Source organism: Pleurodeles waltl, chromosome 11 (assembly GCF_031143425.1).
Source record: "Pleurodeles waltl isolate 20211129_DDA chromosome 11, aPleWal1.hap1.20221129, whole genome shotgun sequence".
Taxonomy (NCBI): Eukaryota; Metazoa; Chordata; class Amphibia; order Caudata; family Salamandridae; genus Pleurodeles; species Pleurodeles waltl.
In genome coordinates, this window is record NC_090450.1 from 205,457,506 (window position 1) to 205,483,141 (window position 25,636).

A 25,636-nucleotide genomic window follows, 5' to 3' on the forward strand; every position below is an offset into this window, starting at 1 on the left:
CCTAGTCTTCTTTCCTTTTCTCTTGGAAGGTTGGGCCATTATTCCCGACTCCAACAATTCTTTTTCACCCTGTGCTCTGCTGTGTGCTCTTGTTTTAACACACACCAGTTCAGGGATACCCAGAATGGCTGCTTGGGTCTTGAGCTCTACCTCAGCCCATGCTGAGGACTCCAGATCATTCCCTAGCAAACACTCTACTGGAATTGCAGAGGAGACTACCGCCTGTTTCAGGCCAGTAACCCCTCCCCATTCTAAAGTCACCATTGCCATGGGATGGACTTTAGTTTCATTGTCAGCATTGGTGACTGGATATGTCTGTCCAACCAGATACTGTCCTGGGGAAACCAGTTTGTCTGTCACCATGCTGACACTGGCACCTGTATCCCTCAGGGTTTCTACCTTATCCCATTTATCAAGAGTTGCTGCCTGTATTTTTTTAGTTAGGCGGCCAGGAAGCTAGTGGGGCTAAATCCACCCCACCCTCAGAGACTAAAGTAGCTTCAGTGAGAACCCTGATTTGCTCTGGGCACACTGTTGATCCAACCTGGAGACTGGCTATTCCAGTGCTAACTAGTAGTTAGGGGACTTTTCTTGGGACAGGCTAAGTCTCCAGTTTGGTGTCTATGACGTCTACAGTTGTGACACCAGGCCTTCTTGGGATCAAAGTTTTTACCCTCATACCCATTTGTAGACTGTGAAGAGGCTCGGGCCCACCCTCCTGAGCAGGTTTATGGGGCCCTTGAGAATACTTTTTTTTTTGTCCTTTGATGTCTCACCACCCTTCCCCAGGGGAAGCTTTGCGACCCCTTTCTTTTAGTCACCCCCTGTGGAAGTCTTGGTCACCCTTGTCTTGACCCAGTGGTCCTCCTTCTTTCCCAATTCTTGGGGGAGAAATTGGGCCTAGGTCTACCAGATGTTGATGTAGTTTATCATTGAAGCAATTACTTAACAGATGGACGGGGAGGATGGAGAACATTGCGGCTGCACAGATCGCAGCACGCTGAAGCACTTACGCGGGCCTACCAGCGGGTGCTCACGTCGATTCTAGGAAGCTCTGCATCATTGAGATGGGAGTAGCCCCACAAGTCCAGGGGGCTATTTTTCGAGGTCCCGACGGGCCTTCGAAATTAGTAAGTTGGTCGAGGGTGAGATCGGAGCTCAGACGCTCCCTACGAGTCACAGCCCGGGTTTCCTTCCGGGGTGAGAGCGGCACAGTCAGCACAAGCGCTGACAGGCTGCCGGTTTGCAGTGGGGAAACCACAAAACTCATAAGAACCACAAAGGTACTGTGGGGAGCGGGGGGTTGCAGCCTGGCCCCCGCCCAGGGAAGGAGTGGACCACTGCAGAGAGGTAGGAGCCGGTTGTTGCGGGAGAGACAAGGACTCGTCCAGTTTAAAGTGGATTCTATGAGGCGTAACAAGGTAAAAGGCAGGCAAGTTTTGCCTAGTGCTAAAATTGAAATTGGAAAAGGGAGCGAAAAGGGTACTTTTAAAACTGCTAAAAATACTCAAGTAAAGAAAAAAAACTTTCACTACTAATCTTAGCTCAAAGCTTACTCCATCCCTGAAAACGTACCATAAGGTGATGTCCCCAAATATGTTTGCTTGTGAGCAAGAAGAAATGTGTTAGTGTTCCAGGAGCATTGGGTATGGAGTGAGAGGGCAGACACCAAGCAGAAAGTTGCTCACATAAATTGCGACAGCAGCCATTGACAGTATCCCAGAAATCTGCTGACTTTCATAAAGAGAGCAGGGAGAGTATGAATAATGAGGATGTATTATCTGACACTGTGGACCTCTCAGTACCTGTGTTAATTAAGAGTGAGGCATCAGCTATGTCTATCTCCCTCTCATTGGTCCCCCATCGTCTTACTTGCAAATAATCCAGACTCTTCTATTGAGAAGGCGTTTCTGGCCTTGTCTAAGGACATTAAAAGGGAGTTTGCGATTTCCTAAACAAATCAAGGAGAAATACGGATGCCTGTGGAGCCTTGGAAAAAAAGCGGGACCTCCTGGTATTAAGAACGCAATCATTAGAAGAGTCAGTGGAAGTAATGAAGGATGAAGGATGAAATTAGAGCACATAAAGAAGAAATTAACACATTAAAGGAAAATGAGCAGACTTTGCTAAATCAGTTGGAACAGTTAGAAAACAACTCTAGGAGGAATAATTTGAGAGAGTTTGAATGTTTCAGAAGAAGCGGAAAACCTTAAAATGTTTTTGAGCTCTCTTAAAAGCTTCGCTCTCGCTGGAGGAAAGCCCGGAAGAAATAGCAAACGATATCCAGGATTCATAGGGATCCTGTTAAGAAAAAACCTGATAGTGTCACACCTCGGAGGATCCTGATCAATTTTCAGACATACTTATTGTAAGGAAATGCCTCCTTGGCATGGTTGCCCCCTGACTTTTTGCCTTTGCTGATGCTATGTTTACAATTGAAAGTGTGCTGAGGCCTGCTAACCAGGCCCCAGCACCAGTGTTCTTTCCCTAACCTGTACTTTTGTATCCACAATTGGCAGACCCTGGCATCCAGATAAGTCCCTTGTAACTGGTACTTCTAGTACCAAGGGCCCTGATGCCAAGGAAGGTCTCTAAGGGCTGCAGCATGTCTTATGCCACCCTGGAGACCTCTCACTCAGCACAGACACACTGCTTGCCAGCTTGTGTGTGCTAGTGAGGACAAAACGAGTAAGTCGACATGGCACTCCCCTCAGGGTGCCATGCCAGCCTCTCACTGCCTATGCAGTATAGGTAAGACACCCCTCTAGCAGGCCTTACAGCCCTAAGGCAGGGTGCACTATACCATAGGTGAGGGTACCAGTGCATGAGCATGGTACCCCTACAGTGTCTAAACAAAACCTTAGACATTGTAAGTGCAGGGTAGCCATAAGAGTATATGGTCTGGGAGTTTGTCAAACACGAACTCCACAGCACCATAATGGCTACACTGAAAACTGGGAAGTTTGGTATCAAACTTCTCAGCACAATAAATGCACACTGATGCCAGTGTACATTTTATTGCAAAATACACCCCAGAGGGCACCTTAGAGGTGCCCCCTGAAACTTAACCGACTGTCTGTGTAGGCTGACTAGTTCCAGCAGCCTGCCACACTAGAGACATGTTGCTGGCCCCATGGGGAGAGTGCCTTTGTCACTCTGAGGCCAGTAACAAAGCCTGCACTGGGTGGAGATGCTAACACCTCCCCCAGGCAGGAGCTGTAACACCTGGCGGTGAGCCTCAAAGGCTCACCCCTTTGTCACAGCCCAGCAGGGCACTCCAGCTTAGTGGAGTTGCCCGCCCCCTCCGGCCACGGCCCCCACTTTTGGCGGCAAGGCTGGAGGGAACAAAGAAAGCAACAAGGAGGAGTCACTGACCAGTCAGGACAGCCCCTAAGGTGTCCTGAGCTGAGGTGACTCTGACTTTTAGAAATCCTCCATCTTGCAGATGGAGGATTCCCCCAATAGGGTTAGGATTGTGACCCCCTCCCCTTGGGAGGAGGCACAAAGAGGGTGTACCCACCCTCAGGGCTAGTAGCCATTGGCTACTAACCCCCCAGACCTAAACACGCCCTTAAATCTAGTATTTAAGGGCTACCCTGAACCCTAGAAAATTAGATTCCTGCAACTACAAGAAGAAGGACTGCCCAGCTGAAAACCCCTGCAGCGGAAGACCAGAAGACGACAACTGCCTTGGCTCCAGAAACTCACCGGCCTGTCTCCTGCCTTCCAAAGATCCTGCTCCAGCGACGCCTTCCAAAGGGACCAGCGACCTCGACATCCTCTGAGGACTGCCCCTGCTTCGAAAAGACAAGAAACTCCCGAGGACAGCGGACCTGCTCCAAGAAAAGCTGCAACTTTGTTTCCAGCAGCTTTAAAGAACCCTGCAAGCTCCCCGCAAGAAGCGTGAGACTTGCCACACTGCACCCGGCGACCCCGACTCGGCTGGTGGCGATCCAACACCTCAGGAGGGACCCCAGGACTACTCTGATACTGTGAGTACCAAAACCTGTCCCCCCTGAGCCCCCACAGCGCCGCCTGCAGAGGGAATCCCGAGGCTTCCCCTGACCGCGACTCTTTGAACCTAAAGTCCCGACGCCTGGGAGAGACCCTGCACCCGCAGCCCCCAGGACCTGAAGGACCGGACTTTCACTGGAGGAGTGACCCCCAGGAGTCCCGCTCCCTCGCCCAAGTGGAGGTTTCCCCGAGGAATCCCCCCCTTGCCTGCCTGCAGCGCTGAAGAGATCCCGAGATCTCTCATAGACTAACATTGAAAACCCGACGCTTGTTTCTACACTGCACCCGGCCGCCCCCGCGCAGCTGAGGGTGAAATTTCTGTGTGGACTTGTGTCCCCCCCGGTGCCCTACAAAACCCCCCTGGTCTGCCCTCCGAAGACGCGGGTACTTACCTGCAAGCAGACCGGAACCGGGGCACCCCCTTCTCTCCATTCTAGCCTATGTGTTTTGGGCACCACTTTGAACTCTGCACCTGACCGGCCCTGAGCTGCTGGTGTGGTGACTTTGGGGTTGCTCTGAACCCCCAACGGTGGGCTACCTTGGACCAAGAACTAAGCCCTGTAAGTGTCTTACTTACCTGGTTAACCTAACAAATATTACCTCCCCTAGGAACTGTGAAAATTGCACTAAGTGTCCACTTTTAAAACAGCTATTTGTCAATAACTTGAAAAGTATACATGCAATTTTGATGATTTGAAGTTCCTAAAGTACTTACCTGCAATACCTTTCGAATGAGATATTACATGTAGAATTTGAACCTGTGGTTCTTAAAATAAACTAAGAAAATATATTTTTCTATATAAAAACCTATTGGCTGGATTTGTCTCTGAGTGTGTGTACCTCATTTATTGTCTATGTGTATGTACAACAAATGCTTAACACTACTCCTTGGATAAGCCTACTGCTCGACCACACTACCACAAAATAGAGCATTAGTATTATCTATTTTTACCACTATTTTACCTCTAAGGGGAACCCTTGGACTCTGTGCATGCTATTCCTTACTTTGAAATAGCACATACAGAGCCAACTTCCTACATTGGTGGATCAGCGGTGGGGTACAAGACTTTGCATTTGCTGGACTACTCAGCCAATACCTGATCACACGACAAATTCCAAAATTGTCATTAGAAATTGATTTTTGCAATTTGAAAAGTTTTCTAAATTCTTAAAAGACCTGCTAGGGCCTTGTGTTAGATCCTGTTTAGCATTTCTTTTAGAGTTTAAAAGTTTGTAAAAGTTTGAATTAGATTCTAGAACCAGTTGTAGATTCTTAAAAAGTATTCCAACTTTTAGAAGCAAAATGTCTAGCACAGATGTGACTGTGGTGGAACTCGACACCACACCTTACCTCCATCTTAAGATGAGGGAGCTAAGGTCACTCTGTAAAATAAAGAAAATAACAATGGGCCCCAAACCTACCAAAATACAGCTCCAGGAGCTTTTGGCAGAGTTTGAAAAGGCCAACCCCTCTGAGGGTGGCAACTCAGAGGAAGAGGATAGTGACTTGGAGGAAAATTCCCCCCTACCAGTCCTATCTAGGGAGAACAGGGTCCCTCAAACCCTGACTCCAAAAATAATAGTCAGAGATGCTGGTTCCCTCACAGGAGAGACCAACACCTCTGAAATCACTGAGGATAGCCCCAGTGAAGAGGACATCCAGTTAGCCAGGATGGCCAAAAGATTGGCTTTGGAAAGACAGATCCTAGCCATAGAGAGGGAAAGACAAGAGATGGGCCTAGGACCCATCAATGGTGGCAGCAACATAAATAGGGTCAGAGATTCTCCTGACATGTTGAAAATCCCCAAAGGGATTGTAACTAAATATGAAGATGGTGATGACATCACCAAATGGTTCACAGCTTTTGAGAGGGCTTGTGTAACCAGAAAAGTGAACAGATCTTACTGGGGTGCTCTCCTTTGGGAAATGTTCACAGGAAAGTGTAGGGATAGACTCCTCACACTCTCTGGACAAGATGCAGAATCTTATGACCTCATGAAGGGTACCCTGATTGAGGGCTTTGGATTCTCCACTGAGGAGTACAGGATTAGGTTCAGGGGGGCTCAAAAATCCTCGAGCCAGACCTGGGTTGACTTTGTTGACTACTCAGTGAAAACACTAGATGGTTGGATTCAAGGCAGTGGTGTAAGTAATTATGATGGGCTGTACAATTTATTTGTGAAAGAACACCTGTTAAGTAATTGTTTCAATGATAAACTGCATCAGCATCTGGTAGACCTAGGACCAATTTCTCCCCAAGAATTGGGAAAGAAGGCGGACCATTGGGTCAAGACAAGGGTGTCCAAGACTTCAACAGGGGGTGACCAAAAGAAAGGGGTCACAAAGACTCCCCAGGGGAAGGATGATGAGACAACCAAAACTAAAAATAGTAAAGAGTCTTCTACAGGCCCCCAAAAACCTGCACAGGAGGGTGGGCCCAGAGCCTCTTCACAAAACAATGGGTACAAGGGTAAAAACTTTGATCCCAAAAAGGCCTGGTGTCATAGCTGTAAACAGCATGGACACCAAACTGGAGACAAGGCCTGTCCCAAGAAAGGTTCCACTCCAAACTCCCATCCAGGTAACACTGGTATGGCTAGTCTCCAAGTGGGATCAACAGTGTGCCCAGAGCAAATCAGGGTCCACACTGAAGCTACTCTAGTTTCTGAGGGTGGGGTGGATTTAGCCACACTAGCTGTCTGGCCGCCTAACATGCAAAAATACAGACAGCAACTCTTAATTAATGGGACTAGAATAGAGGGCCTGAGGGATACAGGTGCCAGTGTCACCATGGTGACAGAGAAACTGGTTTCCCCTGGCCAATACCTGACTGGAAAAACTTACACAGTCACCAACGCTGACAATCAGAGAAAAGTACATCCCATGGCAATGGTTACTTTAGAATGGGGAGGGGTCAATGGCCTGAAACAGGTGGTGGTCTCCTCAAATATCCCAGTGGACTGTCTGCTTGGAAATGACCTGGAGTCCTCAGCATGGGCTGAGGTAGAACTAAAAACCCATGCAGCAATGCTGGGTATCCCTGAACTGGTGTGTGTGAAAACAAGAGCACAGTGCAAGGCACAGGGTGAACAAGTAGAGCTGGAGTCTGGAAGAAGGGCCCAGCCTACCAAGAGAACAGGAAAGTCAGTTGGGAAACCAACTACAACACAGCAAAAGAAAGGGAACCTCTCTTCTCAGGAAGAAGTTCTGCCCTCTGAGGGAACTGAGCCTTTGGAGCTTGAACCTTATCAGGTTGAGCTCTTAGGCCCAGGGGGACCCTCAAGGGAGGAGCTGTGTAAGGGACAAGAAACCTGTCCCTCTCTTGAAGGCCTTAGGCAGCAAGCTGCTGAAGAGTCCAAAGGCAAGAAAAATGGAACGCATAGGGTCTATTGGGAAGATGGACTCCTGTACACTGAGGCCAGAGACCCCAAACCTGGTGCCACTAGGAGAGTGGTAGTGCCTCAGCTGTTCAGGAAGTTCATCCTAACATTGGCCCATGACATTCCCCTTGCTGGACATTTGGGACAAACCAAGACGTGGGAGAGGTTAGTCAACCACTTCTACTGGCCCAATATGTCCAACATGGTTAAGGAGTTTTGCCTCTCCTGCCCCACCTGTCAAGCCAGTGGTAAGACAGGTGGGCATCCAAAGGCCCCCCTCATTCCACTTCCAGTGGTGGGGGTTCCCTTTGAAAGAGTGGGTGTGGACATAGTTGGTCCACTAGAACCTCCCACAGCCTCAGGAAATATGTATATCCTGGTAGTAGTGGATCATGCTACCAGGTATCCTGAAGCTATTCCCCTTAGGTCGACTACTGCCCCTGCAGTAGCCAAGGCCCTCATTGGTATCTTTACCAGAGTGGGTTTCCCTAAGGAGGTGGTGTCTGACAGAGGTACCAACTTCATGTCAGCATACCTAAAACACATGTGGAATGAGTGTGGAGTGACTTATAAATCCACTACACCATACCATCCACAAACTAATGGCTTGGTTGAGAGATTCAACAAGACATTAAAAGGCATGATCATGGGGCTCCCAGAAAAACTCAAAAGGAGATGGGATGTCCTCTTGCCATGTCTGCTTTTCGCTTACAGAGAGGTGCCACAGAAGGGAGTAGGATTCTCACCCTTTGAACTTCTGTTTGGTCATCCTGTAAGGGGACCACTTGCCCTTGTTAAAGAAGGCTGGGAGAGACCTCTCCATGAGCCTAAACAGGACATAGTGGACTATGTACTTGGCCTTCGCTCTAGAATGGCAGAGTACATGGAAAAGGCAACCAAAAACCTTGAGGCCAGCCAACAGCTCCAGAAGTTTTGGTATGACCAAAAGGCTGCACTGGTTGAGTTCCAACCAGGGCAGAAAGTCTGGGTTCTGGAGCCTGTGGCTCCCAGGGCACTCCAGGACAAATGGAGTGGCCCTTACCCAGTGCTAGAAAGGAAGAGTCAGGTCACCTACCTGGTGGACCTGGGCACAAGCAGGAGCCCCAAGAGGGTGATCCATGTGAACCGCCTTAAGCTCTTCCATGACAGGGCTGATGTGAATCTGTTGATGGTAACAGATGAGGATCAGGAGGCAGAGAGTGAACCTCTCCCTGATCTTCTGTCATCAGACCCAAAAGATGGCACAGTAGATGGAGTGATCTACTCAGACACCCTCTCTGGCCAACAGCAAGCTGATTGTAGGAGAGTCCTAGAACAGTTTCCTGAACTCTTCTCCTTAACCCCTGGTCAGACACACCTGTGTACCCATGATGTGGACACAGGAGACAGCATGCCTGTCAAAAACAAAATCTTTAGACAGTCTGACCATGTTAAGGAAAGCATCAAGGTGGAAGTCCACAAGATGCTGGAGTTGGGAGTAATTGAGCGCTCTGACAGCCCCTGGGCTAGCCCAGTGGTCTTAGTCCCCAAACCTCACACCAAAGATGGAAAGAAAGAGATGAGGTTTTGTGTGGACTACAGAGGGCTCAATTCTGTCACCAAGACAGATGCTCATCCAATTCCAAGAGCTGATGAGCTCATAGATAAATTAGGTGCTGCCAAATTCTTAAGTACCTTTGACTTGACAGCAGGGTACTGGCAAATAAAAATGGCACCTGGAGCAAAAGAGAAAACAGCATTCTCCACACCTGATGGGCATTATCAGTTTACTGTTATGCCCTTTGGTTTAAAGAATGCCCCTGCCACCTTCCAAAGGTTGGTGAATCAAGTCCTTGCTGGCTTGGAGTCCTTTAGCACAGCTTATCTTGATGATATTGCTGTCTTTAGCTCCACCTGGCAGGATCACCTGGTCCACCTGAAGAAGGTTTTGAAGGCTCTGCAATCTGCAGGCCTCTCTATCAAGGCATCCAAATGCCAGATAGGGCAGGGAACTGTGGTTTACTTGGGCCACCTTGTAGGTGGAGGCCAAGTTCAGCCACTCCAACCCAAGATCCAGACTATTCTGGACTGGGTAGCTCCAAAAACCCAGACTCAAGTCAGGGCATTCCTTGGCTTGACTGGGTATTACAGGAGGTTTGTGAAGGGATATGGATCCATTGTGACAGCCCTCACTGAACTCACCTCCAAGAAAATGCCCAAGAAAGTAAACTGGACTGTGGAATGCCAACAGGCCTTTGACACCCTGAAACAGGCAATGTGCTCAGCACCAGTTCTAAAAGCTCCAGATTATTCTAAGCAGTTCATTGTGCAGACTGATGCCTCTGAACATGGGATAGGGGCAGTTTTGTCCCAAACAAATGATGATGGCCTTGACCAGCCTGTTGCTTTCATTAGCAGGAGGTTACTCCCCAGGGAGCAGCGTTGGAGTGCCATTGAGAGGGAGGCCTTTGCTGTGGTTTGGTCCCTGAAGAAGCTGAGACCATACCTCTTTGGGACTCACTTCCTAGTTCAAACTGACCACAGACCTCTCAAATGGCTGATGCAAATGAAAGGTGAAAATCCTAAACTGTTGAGGTGGTCCATCTCCCTACAGGGAATGGACTTTATAGTGGAACACAGACCTGGGACTGCCCATGACAATGCAGATGGCCTTTCCAGGTTCTTCCACTTAGAAAATGAAGACTCTCTTGGGAAAGGTTAGTCTCATCCTCTTTCGTTTGGGGGGGGGTTGTGTAAGGAAATGCCTCCTTGGCATGGTTGCCCCCTGACTTTTTGCCTTTGCTGATGCTATGTTTACAATTGAAAGTGTGCTGAGGCCTGCTAACCAGGCCCCAGCACCAGTGTTCTTTCCCTAACCTGTACTTTTGTATCCACAATTGGCAGACCCTGGCATCCAGATAAGTCCCTTGTAACTGGTACTTCTAGTACCAAGGGCCCTGATGCCAAGGAAGGTCTCTAAGGGCTGCAGCATGTCTTATGCCACCCTGGAGACCTCTCACTCAGCACAGACACACTGCTTGCCAGCTTGTGTGTGCTAGTGAGGACAAAACGAGTAAGTCGACATGGCACTCCCCTCAGGGTGCCATGCCAGCCTCTCACTGCCTATGCAGTATAGGTAAGACACCCCTCTAGCAGGCCTTACAGCCCTAAGGCAGGGTGCACTATACCATAGGTGAGGGTACCAGTGCATGAGCATGGTACCCCTACAGTGTCTAAACAAAACCTTAGACATTGTAAGTGCAGGGTAGCCATAAGAGTATATGGTCTGGGAGTTTGTCAAACACGAACTCCACAGCACCATAATGGCTACACTGAAAACTGGGAAGTTTGGTATCAAACTTCTCAGCACAATAAATGCACACTGATGCCAGTGTACATTTTATTGCAAAATACACCCCAGAGGGCACCTTAGAGGTGCCCCCTGAAACTTAACCGACTGTCTGTGTAGGCTGACTAGTTCCAGCAGCCTGCCACACTAGAGACATGTTGCTGGCCCCATGGGGAGAGTGCCTTTGTCACTCTGAGGCCAGTAACAAAGCCTGCACTGGGTGGAGATGCTAACACCTCCCCCAGGCAGGAGCTGTAACACCTGGCGGTGAGCCTCAAAGGCTCACCCCTTTGTCACAGCCCAGCAGGGCACTCCAGCTTAGTGGAGTTGCCCGCCCCCTCCGGCCACGGCCCCCACTTTTGGCGGCAAGGCTGGAGGGAACAAAGAAAGCAACAAGGAGGAGTCACTGACCAGTCAGGACAGCCCCTAAGGTGTCCTGAGCTGAGGTGACTCTGACTTTTAGAAATCCTCCATCTTGCAGATGGAGGATTCCCCCAATAGGGTTAGGATTGTGACCCCCTCCCCTTGGGAGGAGGCACAAAGAGGGTGTACCCACCCTCAGGGCTAGTAGCCATTGGCTACTAACCCCCCAGACCTAAACACGCCCTTAAATCTAGTATTTAAGGGCTACCCTGAACCCTAGAAAATTAGATTCCTGCAACTACAAGAAGAAGGACTGCCCAGCTGAAAACCCCTGCAGCGGAAGACCAGAAGACGACAACTGCCTTGGCTCCAGAAACTCACCGGCCTGTCTCCTGCCTTCCAAAGATCCTGCTCCAGCGACGCCTTCCAAAGGGACCAGCGACCTCGACATCCTCTGAGGACTGCCCCTGCTTCGAAAAGACAAGAAACTCCCGAGGACAGCGGACCTGCTCCAAGAAAAGCTGCAACTTTGTTTCCAGCAGCTTTAAAGAACCCTGCAAGCTCCCCGCAAGAAGCGTGAGACTTGCCACACTGCACCCGGCGACCCCGACTCGGCTGGTGGCGATCCAACACCTCAGGAGGGACCCCAGGACTACTCTGATACTGTGAGTACCAAAACCTGTCCCCCCTGAGCCCCCACAGCGCCGCCTGCAGAGGGAATCCCGAGGCTTCCCCTGACCGCGACTCTTTGAACCTAAAGTCCCGACGCCTGGGAGAGACCCTGCACCCGCAGCCCCCAGGACCTGAAGGACCGGACTTTCACTGGAGGAGTGACCCCCAGGAGTCCCGCTCCCTCGCCCAAGTGGAGGTTTCCCCGAGGAATCCCCCCCTTGCCTGCCTGCAGCGCTGAAGAGATCCCGAGATCTCTCATAGACTAACATTGAAAACCCGACGCTTGTTTCTACACTGCACCCGGCCGCCCCCGCGCTGCTGAGGGTGAAATCTCTGTGTGGACTTGTGTCCCCCCCGGTGCCCTACAAAACCCCCCTGGTCTGCCCTCCGAAGACGCGGGTACTTACCTGCAAGCAGACCGGAACCGGGGCACCCCCTTCTCTCCATTCTAGCCTATGTGTTTTGGGCACCACTTTGAACTCTGCACCTGACCGGCCCTGAGCTGCTGGTGTGGTGACTTTGGGGTTGCTCTGAACCCCCAACGGTGGGCTACCTTGGACCAAGAACTAAGCCCTGTAAGTGTCTTACTTACCTGGTTAACCTAACAAATACTTACCTCCCCTAGGAACTGTGAAAATTGCACTAAGTGTCCACTTTTAAAACAGCTATTTGTCAATAACTTGAAAAGTATACATGCAATTTTGATGATTTGAAGTTCCTAAAGTACTTACCTGCAATACCTTTCGAATGAGATATTACATGTAGAATTTGAACCTGTGGTTCTTAAAATAAACTAAGAAAAGATATTTTTCTATATAAAAACCTATTGGCTGGATTTGTCTCTGAGTGTGTGTACCTCATTTATTGTCTATGTGTATGTACAACAAATGCTTAACACTACTCCTTGGATAAGCCTACTGCTCGACCACACTACCACAAAATAGAGCATTAGTATTATCTATTTTTACCACTATTTTACCTCTAAGGGGAACCCTTGGACTCTGTGCATGCTATTCCTTACTTTGAAATAGCACATACAGAGCCAACTTCCTACACTTATTGAAAGAAAAAATCTCGACCTTGGCGCTCAAGCAGAAAACTTTAAAGGGAGATCATTTTACATTTGAGGTGAGATCAGATCTGCCCATTTTAACTATAAAGAAGCAGTGGGAGCTTGTGAGGCTGATGGATGAGTTCAAGAAGTTAGGTGCATCTGTACAGTTGAGATTCCCAGCAGCCCTTAGAATCATGTATAATATAAGAGAGGTTAAAGCAGCGGATGAGCTATTGGAGGCTATTAAAACGCAGGTATATCGAGAAATAGTCAAGGGTGTCGCACCTGCTTAGGAAGACTCAAAGTGCTTCAGAATTGGGCCAACATTGGTCCTTATGAAGGGAGGGTTTTCCAAGGGAGGGAAGCGGGGCACAGTGGGGTTGGGAGGGTTTGAGGAGCACTGGGTGGGGAGCAGATAGGAGAAAATAGGGGAAAAAAGTCCTGTGCACCTCAGAAATCATTAAATCAACTGCAACAGATAGATAGCAAGGTGATGGTCCCGGGACCAGTGGTAAATAAGGTATTCAAATTCTGTCTTGGAATATAAATCCAATATACGGTCCTCTTCTGTAAAGCTGTCCCAGTCTTCATTCTGGAGAACCCCAAAGAAAGATGATAGTCTACATGGTGTTCCTTTGTACGATCAAAGAAAAAGGTTAAAGCTCTTTAATGGTTCAGCAAATGGAGCCTCATCTGCTTTCGAGGAGTGAGGAGGGGCAAAGAATGCCCAACATGAAAGGGAGTCACAACTTTTGGCAAGAAAGTAGCCAGATTTCTCGGCACCAACTTGTCTAAGGAAAAGGTGGCGTATTTTGGTTGAATCAAAATTGCCTTCACTTCGCTCATGCGATGAGCAGATGTAATCACGATGAGGAAGACCGTCTTCAAAGTCAGTAGACGCAACAAGCAATTGTGCATTAAATTGAATGGTGTACATATAAGAAACATCAAGACCAAGCTAAGATCTCATTGTAGCATTAGGTGCTTTAAACCATGATTGTTGTCCCGGAAACTGGGACATTTGAAAAGGGCAGACAAATAACCTTTAATGGTGCCCACAGCAAATCCTTGCTGGACCAAAGATAAAACAAACAAAAGGATATCTGACAGCTTTGCCTGTAAGGGATAAGTCTTATGAGTGCCACACTAGGCCACAAATGCATCCCAGTGTCCAGCATAAATAGATTTTGTGGACTGTACCTGGTGGCAAAGAACAAGTTACTTACCCTCAGTAGCGCTTTTTCTGGTGGTTACAATAGCTACGTGTGGATACCTCACCTTATGAATTCTTCCATGCGCCAGCATCCAACAGATAATCTTCTTCCCATCTCTCCACGTCGACGAGGAAGTCACAATTGCACGGCTCCACGCGACTCCGTCTGACGTCACCGTGCCAATAAGAGGTCCTCGCCAGTGTGCTGATGTCAGTTTCACCCATTTTTTACGTGCCTTTGAGGCGAACAGGTGAAAAGCCACCTCACAATAACTCCAATAAATACATATATACATAAAACCACCATGATGCAATAGAATCACCATCATTTATTTATATATACATATACAGAAAAACATCAAAATGAATATACACCTATAAACCCACACATCTCAGTGTAACCAGACAGGCAACAGGGAGGCGGGTGATACTGTGAGGAATCCATAGGTAGCTATTGCATACACCAGAAAAAGCATTACAAAAGGTAAGTAACTTGTTCTTCTGATAGGTACAACTACCTGTGGAGTCCTCACCTTATGAATAGAGTCCCAAAGCAGTACTTACTCAGAGGTGGGTGCCTGTCTGGTTACACCAAGACATCACGCAATACAGATCGTGCAAAATGGCCGTCCCTCCCAACCTCCGAGTCCAAGCAATAATGCTTTGCTGAGGGACGCCCAAGTTGCTGCCTTGCAAATATCCACCACCGGAACCCCCCTTGTCAGGGCTGAAGTAGTGGACTTTGCCCTGGAAGGGTGGGCTCTCATACCCTCAGGGGGAACTTTCTTTGCCAACGAAGCAAATCTTTATACAAAGAATGACCCACCTGGAGATTGTTCTTTTATGGACTGCTCTGCCCTTCCTCTGTCCAATATACCACACGAACAGCTGGTCCTCCAGGCGAAAGTCTTTCGTCCTCTCAATATAAAAACTAAGAGCCCTTTTAGGGTCCAAACGGTGAAGCCTCTCTTCCTCCTTCGAGGGGGGGGGGGGGGGGGGGAGGAGGAGGGTAGAAAGATGGAAGGGTAAAGGTTTGCCCTATATGAGTAGGAGTGACAACTTTTGGTAGGAAAGCCGTCTTGGTTTTCAGCACCACTTTATCTGGAGAGAACAAGGTAAAGGGGGGGGGGGGGGTTTAACAGTAAGAGCTTGAAGCTCACCAACTCGCCTAGCTGAGGTTATAGCTACCAAGAAAACCATTTTAAGAACTAGAAACCTTAGCGGGCAAGAATGCATGGGTTCGAACGGTGACCCCATTAAAAAAGTTAAGAGATTCAGATCCCACTGAGGCATATGAAAAGGAGTGGGAGGAAACCTATTTAAACCTTTTAAGGACCTAACAACAATAGGCGATTTAAACAAGGAGGGCTGATCTGGGACGCAAAGAAAGGCAGACAGTGCCGCCAAATAGCCCCCAACAGTAGCAACTGCACAACTCTTATGTGCTAAATCTAAAGCAAACAACAGAATATCGGAGAGGTGGGCCCTCAAAGGATCAATTTGCTTCTCTCCACACCAAGCCACGAATTTTGCCCACCTACCTGCATAAATGGTCTTAGTGGAGTGTCGCCTGGCCGATAGAATAACATCCACTACATCCGGTGGGAGAGGAAAAACCTCAGGTTGCCTTGTTCAATCTCCAGGCATGAAGGTGCAGGCTCTGGAGGTGGGAGTGTAGAACCTGCCCTGCGACTGCAAGAGGAGGTCTGCCCTAAGGGGGAGACAGAGTGGAGGGCACAGCGAGAGTTGGAGAAGGTCCGTGTACCACACCCTTCTTGGCCAATACGGGGCTATTAAAATGACCTGAGCCCAATCTTGGCGAATTTTCCTCAGGTATTGGTGTGTAAAGCAACAGGTCACACCAAGAGATCTGAAACTCATCCCCCAAAGCTCCTTGCACCAGATACTTGTTGGCTACAGAATGACGGGCAGTGCGTGTTCTCCCGAGTGGAAAACCCCACATCTGAAAGATATACAGGATCAGATCCGGATGGTGACGCCACTCGAGATCGGCAGAAAAATGTTGAGAGTGTCCGTACATACTTTGAGCACTCCGGCCAGATGATTCGCTACCAAGCAAATCTGAGAAGATGCAACCCTACTCCTCCCTGCTTGTTTATATACCACATTGCGGTAGTGTTGTTAGTCAGGACCTGAACTGATGGACCGCGAAGGGGCGGGAGGAAGGCCTTGAGAGCGAGACGTATTGCCCGCAATACTAACAGACTGATATGAAAAGTCTGTTCCATTGGAGACCAAAGACCTTTGATCTCCGGGTCCCCCAGATGAGCTCCCCACCCTAGAATGGAAGCATCCGTCATGACCGTGGCCACTGGAGGTGGCAGTGAAAACGGCCTTCCTTGAGAAAAGTTGGCATCCACAGCCCACCATCGTAGATCCGCTGCGTCGTCTCTGGAGATCATTATAGACTCCTAGAGATCCCCTTTGTGTTGAAACCACTGCTTGCGGAAGCACCATCGGAGAGCCCTCATGTGCCAACATGTATGAGTGACCAACACAATGCAAGAAGCGAACAGACCAGCAGGCGTAAGTCCTTGAGGACTGGAACAACCGCTCCATTTTGAAACATTGGAATCAACACCTGGATGTCCTAAATCCGCTGAGGCGGAAGATAGGCCTGATTCAATGTAGTATCCAGTACTGCCCCTATGAACATGAGGGGGTGAGAGGGCTCCAGGTGAGACTTGAGTACATTTATCGTAAAACCCAGACTGAACAACAACTGAGTTGTCATCTGCAAGTGACACAAAACAAGCTCTGGAGACTTGGCTTTGATCAACCAATCGTCCAGGTAAGGGAATACCAATATCCCCTTCCTTCTGAGACTTGCTGCCACCACTGCCATCACCTTCATGAAGACTTGAGTTTCTGAAGTAAGACCAAACGGAAGGACCGCAAACTGGTAGTGCTGCGACCCCACCACAAACCGGAGAAACTTCCTTTGTGACTTGGGTATAAGGATATGAAAGTAAGCATCCTGCAAGTCGACAGACACCATCCAATCTTCTTTGTTCAACGCCAGGAGTACCTGTGCCAGAGACAGCATCTTGAATTTTTCCCGTTTGAGGAACCAATTAAAAATCCTCTGGTCTAGGATAGGTCTCAAACGAACATCCTTGTGGGGGATCAGGAAGTACAGTGAATAACAACCCTGCCCCCTTTCCTGCTCCGGAACCAACTCCACCGCACCTTTTGACAACAGGATCTGTACCTCCTGCTGCAACAACAGAAGATGGTCTTCCGAACAAAACAAGGGACGGGAGGGGGAAACTCCTGAAAAGGGAGAGCATATCCTTTACTCACCATGTTCAGAACCCAGGAGTCTGATGTAATTAGCTCCCACTCGTGGAGAAAAAGACGTAATCTTCCCTGTACAGGAGAAGCGTGGTGGAAAATGGGGAGAAAACTAGGGCTGCTTCCCTTGTTGTTGCCCTCCAGAGGAAGAGGATGATGCATGGTGCTGCTGTGTGGCCCCTCTTGTCCGAACCCTCCCCCGCCCTCTAAAGGATCGATATGGGAGGCTGGTAGGCTGTTGGACCGTGGACTGGGGTCTCCTCCGGTAAACAGCTCCACACCCAAACCCCCTGACTCTCCAAAAGGACCTGAAAGGGGTAGCAGAGGAGGCTTGCAAACCCAAAGACTTCGACGTGGCCCAACTGTCTTTAAAGCGCTCTAGGGGAGTCTCAGCTTTATCACCAAAAGGTTTTTCCCCATCAAAGGGCAATCCAATAAAGCATTCTGCACATCGGAGGAAAAACAAGAAGACCTCAACCATATGTGCCTCCTGGTAGCAATAGAGGTACCCATCGCCCTGGCCACCGAGTCTGTGGAATCCAGGCCAGACTGGATTATCTGTTTTGCTGCAGCCTGAGCATCCAACAGGAGTTCACCAAATTGTCCCTGCACCTCCTGCAGCAGGCCAGGAACCATAGCCCTAGCCGAAACCATTAGGGCGTGGACGTATCTACCAAGAACACAGGTAGCATTCGCCGCCTTGAGAGCCATACTGCAAAAGGAGAAAGTTTTCTTTGCGGACTGCTCCATCCTTTTGGATTCCCTGTCTGACGGAATCAAAGGGAAGGAGCCTGGTGCAGACCGTGTGGAACAAGAGGCCTGAACAACCAGACTTTCCGGGAAAGGATGTTTTGACAAGAACCCCGGATATCCAGGCGCCACCCTGTACCTCCTTGCCACAGACCTATTGACAGCAGGTGATGACACAGGCTTCCTCCATAGCTCTAAGATGGGCTCCATAATAGCATCATTAAACGGAAACAATGGATCTGCCGAAGTTTAAGAAGGGTGTAGGACCTCCGTCAGAATGTTTGTCTTGATCTCTGCAGCAGGCAACGGAAGATCCAAAAACTTTGCCGCCTTTCTAATCACAGTATGGAAGGAGGCCGCCTCCTCCGTGAACTCCCCTGGCAAAGAAAGGTCCCATTCCGGGAAAGTGTCAAGCCCACTGGCTGAATCCAGCCCTTAATATTCTCCCAAGGGCTCCACAATCTCCCCTTCTCCCAACTGCTGCTGCTGGTACTCTTCCTCTTCCAAAAGTCTCAAGGCCTTTCTACGCGACCTCAGTCTGGCCTCTAACCTCGGCATCCACAAAGGATTGGCCGATGTCGATGACACTGGCTTCAAAACTGCAAGGTGTGGAACAGGAGAGGAAGGTTGGCTTTGGTCTAATCCAATATCCGGCACCGGAGCGCATCCAAACAGTGCCGTGGACACTTGAGGCTCCATCATCGGCATCGACTGACGGGGCGATGAGATCGGCGCCACAGGTCTGGAAGGCGACGTCATCGGAACCGCAGGACCTCGAGGCGATGTCATTGGGGCCAAACCTGCACCCTCAGCCGGATAGAAGGGCATAAACGGAGCCACCTTGTAAGGAGCCGGAGAACCCAATGAAAATGCTAACGGACCCGTGGGACCAGCCGGTGCACCAGCAGGGGCCATAGCATGAAACATCGAAAACATGGCATTTAAAAAAAAAAACGCTGCCGGATCCGCTCCCGGAGCCAGAAAGGCAGGATACCGCTGGCCTCCATATTGCACCTGCGCTTGCTGAACATCCAAATCATATGCAGCAAGTGAAAATTGAGGACTCTCCGGAGGTGCAACTACCTCGAAGACCGATGGCGCCAGAGTACCCTGAGGGCTCTGAGGTTGTGGAGTCACATTCTGGTTCACCTCCCACGTCGTACGGTGCCGCCGAGATGGAGACCTTGATCTTGAAAGGTTCCGAGATGAACGACGCCAAGAGTCATGATGACATCGCTTCTTGTGTCTCTTTGACGAAGTATGGGAAGAAGACCTGTGATGACTCTTAAGACCCTTCTTTGCCTTGGCCAAAAAGAGTTTGACCTCCCTCTCTTTCAGAGCCTTAGGATTCATGCTCTGGCAGGATACACACTCCTCGACGTCATGCTCGGAGCTCAGACACCAAAGGCAATCATCATGAGGGTCAGTAACGGACATGCGACCCTCGCACTCTCGACATTGCTTAAATCCAGAGTTCCTAGGAGGAGACATTGTAACTAGTAACCGGACTGTAACTAGTAACAAGATGAAACACCTTCAACAGTAGCATTATTGGAGATATTGATAGGTCGCTTTTCACCTGTTCGCCTCAAAGGCACGTAAAAAATGGGTGAAACAGACGTCAGCACACCGGCGAGGACCTCTTATTGGCACGGTGACGTTAGACGGAGTGGCGTGAAGCCGTGCAATTGTGACATCGTCGACATGGAGAGCTGGGAAGAAGATCTTCCGTCGGATGCTGGTGCATGGGAGAATTGATAATGTGAGGAATCCACAGGTAGTTGTATCCATCAGAAGGTGGCTTTCACCACTTCAGAAGGCAGATCAAACAGACAGTAGATGCCCTTCAATCTCCAAATATCTAGGTGTACATTGTGTCAGTTAGGGTGGAAGTAACTATGACTGAAGATCCTAGTGAAGTGGTAGCCAAATCAGAGGGCAGATGCTCTTGTACAAAAGGTCCTGGTATGGCACTCTCCTGGCCCAATCCGAAGCCACTAGAATGACAAGCCCAGCAGGTCTTGGTCACTTTGAAATTCTGGGCAGGAAAGGCAGGGGTTCAAAGACATACAGAAGTCTCATGCTCCATTCCAACCAGAATGCATCTTCCAACAAGTGTTGAAGCCACATCACACAAAATACTTGACACTTTCTGTCAGACTGAAGTTATAGCTGGGTTTTCCTCACTGTCAGAAGTGCCACCCGGGGCGTAGGAGGCTCTTTCGATCTGGCAGATGTCACCTGCTCAGCTTGTCCACTGTGGCAGTCAAAGACCCTGTCAGTTGTTTCGTGATCAGGGAAATGCCCTGATGCTCAAACCAACTCAGAGGTGCAGAGTCTCCTGGCACAGGATTCAGGATGTCACTCCCCACTACTTTCTGAATAACATGCAGCGACGCTGTTGTTCCAGAAAACGTGCACCAGCTTCACCTTAATAGACTGCAGGAAGAACGAATGACCTGCAATTCGAAGATTGATGTGGAGCCCGTCTAATAGAGGCGTCTTGACCAGTGATTCCCAACCTGTGGTCCAGGGACTCTTGGGGGTCTTCGAAGGCTCCTCAGGGGGTCCACCACTGCTTAGTAAATTTAATAATATTAACAGATTAGGTCCCCAGCTTTCGGAAATGACTCAGTGGGGGTCCCCGGATTTGAATTATGATTCAGTGGGGGTCCCCCAGGTTCCAGTAATGATAAAGTGGGATTCACAGAAGTCAAGCGGTTGGGAACCACTGGTCTGGACTTCTCATTTTCACCTCCGCTGATGAACTTTCTAGCCTAGCAAGGACTCATCCATCACCACTGTCAGCTCTGGGTGGGGAAAAGGAGCCAGGCCTGCAAATGGATCAACTGCAGTTAAGCCTCCACCACTACAGATTGTAAACATTCTCCTCCAAGATCTAGGTGACATCATTGGAACTTCAGATTCTTGACAGAGCCTGCATGTGCCAACCGACATAGCTGACAGAGGATGCAGTCACCAAAGAGGCTAAGAAGCCTCTGAGCTGATCTTACCCCGGTCCAGGTCCGAGGCAAAAACATCTGGATTATAGCCCCAATATCCTGGCCTTGCAGTGAAGGGAAGGCCTTGAACTGCACTGTGTACAGGATAGCTCCAATGAATGGAAGACTGCGAGGAAGTCGGGTGAGTTTTTGGCTTGTTGATCATGATGTCAGGAGGTTTGCAGTCATCTGGAGGTGGTCTACAACTGACTAGATCAAGTCTGTTTTTAACAGCCAGTAGTCAAGTTACAGGAATACTTCTATCTACGACGTTCAGAGGACAGCAGTGACCACTGACTTTACTTTTTTGAACACCCTAGAGACGTTTGCAAGGTCTAAGGGGAGCAGAGCAAACTGAAACCGCTCCTGATAAATTCTAAACCACAGATACAGTGAGACTACAAGACAGGTATATGAAAATATGTATCCTGCTAGTCCAGGGGTATCATTCGGTCACCCAGGTCCATAGCAGATATGATTTGGGCCAGCATGATAATTCTGAATTTGTCATTCTGCAAAAAGGCTCTCAGAGGCTGAAGGTCAAAAACAGTTCTAAAGAAACAGCAAAAAATAACAGTCTTTTGAAAAATGTTTTCAAGTCTGTAGCCTCTAAATAACAATAGTACCCATGAAGACTAATGTTCAGAGCTTTTCCAGTAGAATAGACAGGAGGCTGTCTGAAAGTTGCGCTAATAACAAGGGAATACTTTGGCAGGGCAAAAAGAAAAGGCAGTATGTAAGAAATGTTGTACGATTGGAAGACCCGTCTGTCAGACGCAATAGCATGGCATTCTGGGAGGAAATGATGACTTTTGCCCTCCACTGGATGGGTATGTGCCACCAAGGGCAAACTAAAGTAGTTTTGTGGTTGTAGCAGCATGTGAAGGGAAATAGGAGGATCCTGCTGGCCAAAGGCAACTGTAAATCCAGTGCTCAACTGTCCTCTAATCTACCACTGCAACAGAGGCACTTTTGCTATTCTGGTGGCCTAAGTGGCAAGTCAAGCCCTATCTCTATGTGCCAAGCCCACTGGCATCTAGCAAATCCATGTAGAAGGCACTATTCATGTAGAGGAGGGTGGAGAGATCTATCCCCTTCATCATGTCCCCTTCATCATCAGGTGTAGCTTTATCCTGCAAAAGGTAGTATCAGAGCCAAAAGGTCAATGGAGCTTCTAGTATGTGTACGAAGTGGTGGAGGCACTGAGTAAGAATAAGGATGCATGACGACCGGTGGCACTTTTGTGAATCGCAGGAGCATAAGCTGAGATCGAGCCAAAGGCGGTTTGATGTCTGATTTACCAGTACCAGATCCTATTACAGGGTCAATGTGGAAGGGACCACACATGTGTCAGAGGTAAGTGGAAATATGTACTGACATCAGAACAAGGCCCATAATGAGCCCCAAGGGGAATGAGTGCAGAGGATGACTGTTGGCTGGGGGACCCCTGTGTTTCCTTGAAGCCCAGAAATGCACCGGAGTGAGCTGGAAATGCACCATAAATTTGCAGCATGGCCTCCCTGAAGCCATTGATTTGTTGCAGTGTTGCAGATGCCCCTGGAAACTTAGTGCCCACCAGGATCAGTTGAATAATTGTTTCTGTGACTGGAGAACTCAACTGCACTCCTTTTTAGGATTAGAGTGGTGAGACCAGGTTGAGTTAGACTTCAATTTTGCGTTCTGGAGGACTTTGGGTGAAAAGTTGACAGCTCAAGGGAACAGCCACTGGAAGAGAACAGATCGCACTCACAACTTAAAACAGGAACATGATCTACACGAAGGCCATAACTATTTCTTGTTTTCTGCATCCCACAGTTTAGCCTCCCAGTCCCTTATCACCTTCAGGTGCATGAGAGCACATTTATCACACAGCTTCGAGTTGTGGATCAAGTCTGGACACCAAAGACACAAATCATGGAAGTCTGTGACTGACATCTGTTTTCTGAACTCGCTGTATGGTTTGAAACCATTCTGCTCCCCTCAATCACTTACAGGGCAGTACTGAACCAACTTGAAGCTGCACGCACCATTTAGAAGTGCACGGAGCACAGCTGAATAAAGGTTTCTTGATACAGGTATCTGCGGTTAGAAGTATCTATCAGTAATGCCCTTTTTTGAAGCTCCAGTAAGTGGAATTTTAATAATGGAAATATTGACTGTTTTGCAAATAAACTACCACTGCTTTAAGGCATGGCGTGTGTAACTTGGGGGAGAATCTGTTCAGGATTGTTTTGCACTCCTCATGCAATTGTAGGTACAAAAAATCTAAACATATCAATCACCAAATCAGTGAGAAGAGTGAGGATGGATTAGGATTCCACATTTTAGTTATTTGAGGCTGAGCTAATCCATGTGAGGTGGAAGTTTTCTGAAAGGATGGACCAACATGTATATAATTTGCTGCTCTTCAGTCAATGTAATGAGAAAGATGGGTCTTGGTTATTAATTTATTTTCCTAAAAGATGAGCCAAAGCTAGGGCTGCATCAAGCAAGGTAGTTGGCTAATATAACAACAAAGCATTCCCCAGAAACGTAGGATGATGGCTGGATGTAAACGTTTGACATTTTTGTGCCTTGTCTTGTGACTAAAAGTCAATATCTTGTAGTCCCGTGGGGAAAAATAAGTAGGCTTGTGAATTTTACTTTCTGCTGGAGTGTTTTGTTCAGAGTGATCTCTACTTAACAGCTAAATCTTTGTTGATTGTGTATAAATAATGGCTTGTATAACTATAGTATCATGAATGCTGCCAGGGACTTGATTCTAGTATTTAAGACAGCAGAGACAAAGTTGCGGCATGGATCTTGCTCAACGCACAGCTTATTGGACAAAGTGTCAACGGGTAGATAATAGTGAGCAGTCTTCTTGGACATTAGGGATGTAAGCAACAAGAAAAAAACTACTGAAAATCAGGTCAGGATATAAGGAACATTAATGAATGGTTTAATGCATGAAGCAACATTTCTCATCTATAAAACAATCAGTTACCAGATAAGTGAAGTCAGCTCATAAAGCTCCTGTGGACTTCGTGGCACAAGGTCGATTTGCTCTTGACAACTTCCATTGGAGGCCCCACAAAGAAGAAACTGAAGAGTTTCTGCAATATCTTAGAAAGAAAAAAAAATTCCAATCAATTTGTTTTGTATATAAAACAAAAACAATTACAAATATTTTAAAAGTAATATTTACTCTGAACACATATATCCAGGCCAAATGATTCTCCTTTTAGAGTTAGAGGCCCAACCTCTATTTCATGTACTGTCGGCTATAAATGCATGAGAACTTATGTTTTCCCTCCTTTCTACAGCAGGATCCAACCAGAGAATGCCATCTTGGCTTCACCACCATCAAATCAAAATGATTTAAAGCAGTTCAGGTACATTAAATATCAAACTGGCTTATAAGTATTAGCAGTCCTCATTAACATGGTTTCACTACACCTTAATTAGAAATCTAAATACATAAACGAAGATAATTGGCGTAAAGTCATCCTAAGGATCGCACCATTGGTGCAGCCAAATACCAGGGTTGCTGAGTTCCAAGGACACTCGGTATTGATTCCACATCATGTATCTTGCCTTCACCACTGCATAACTCCTATCTCTATCTCACTTCTGCAGGTCCTTTTTCATCCGTTTTCACCTTTGTTGTTATTTTCCTAAATTCACCCTCTTCTACCTCTCTTGCATTAAGCCAAATCTAGACAATAAGAAATAAGCTTTGCTTCCAAACATGAGTTCTGGTGCACACCACTGGCACAAACTGAGCCTTGACCATTAATCCATTATGGAACTAGGGAAAGTTTAGAATTCTGAGTAAGCCACGAGTAAAATATCCTCATACAAGTGAACAAATGATTGGTGTCCAGATTATGAATGGAAAGAGACTACACAGTTTATAAAAAAAAACTACACAGTTTATAAAAAAAACAAATGGGGGTGCCTCGCTAAACTGATCACTGCTTTTAGAGGTGAGAAGAAGAACTATAAGAGCATGTCCTTTTGGTGTAGAACATCATGGGGAAAGAGACAAGTACACACTAGGTGTCAATAAATGTGTGGGAATTTCGAATGGCATTGAAAGCAAAACCGAAATGGAGTCCTTTCCATCAGCTTGCATACCTTGACACCACATAGAGCAGTAAGTCAGAGTTGGAGTTGGCACTGCAAAGGGCAATGAGTCCTAGCGCAGAAGTTCAGATCGACTACGTTAGGTAGCGAAAACGTGATCGAATAACAATACTGTCACTGAAAGAAAGATGGATAAGAACAGTTTGGAATAGACCGAGCCGAAGAATACCAGAGGAACACACGTCTGAACCAGACGGCAGAGAGAAAATAATCAAACCATCCATCAAAAGGAAACTAAAAGCCACACATGCCATCGAACATAACATTTCTTTTTATAAACGTTTCAAACCCAAGAACTTCGTAATGGGCAAGTGGATTTACAAGCATAAATAGTTTGCAGTTTCAAATATCAACACAGTGCAGTTTCAGTTCAGCAATGTTAACCTATAGGAGGAAAACAGAAAGCAGTTTTGCAG

At 47.8% G+C, this 25,636-nt stretch overlaps 1 protein-coding gene across 13 annotated transcripts in view; it reads right to left on the minus strand.

Moving 5' to 3' along the window:
• The window catches only part of TRIP12 (thyroid hormone receptor interactor 12), a 1,145,873-nt gene that overhangs the window by 753,912 nt on the left and 366,325 nt on the right, over positions 1 to 25,636 (minus strand). For all 13 annotated transcript variants that reach the window (XM_069213427.1, XM_069213421.1, XM_069213434.1 and 10 more), the window contains one exon: positions 24,079 to 24,196. In XM_069213427.1, coding sequence (XP_069069528.1) covers positions 24,079 to 24,196 — 118 coding nt within the window. The remainder of the gene's footprint in view (positions 1 to 24,078; positions 24,197 to 25,636) is intronic.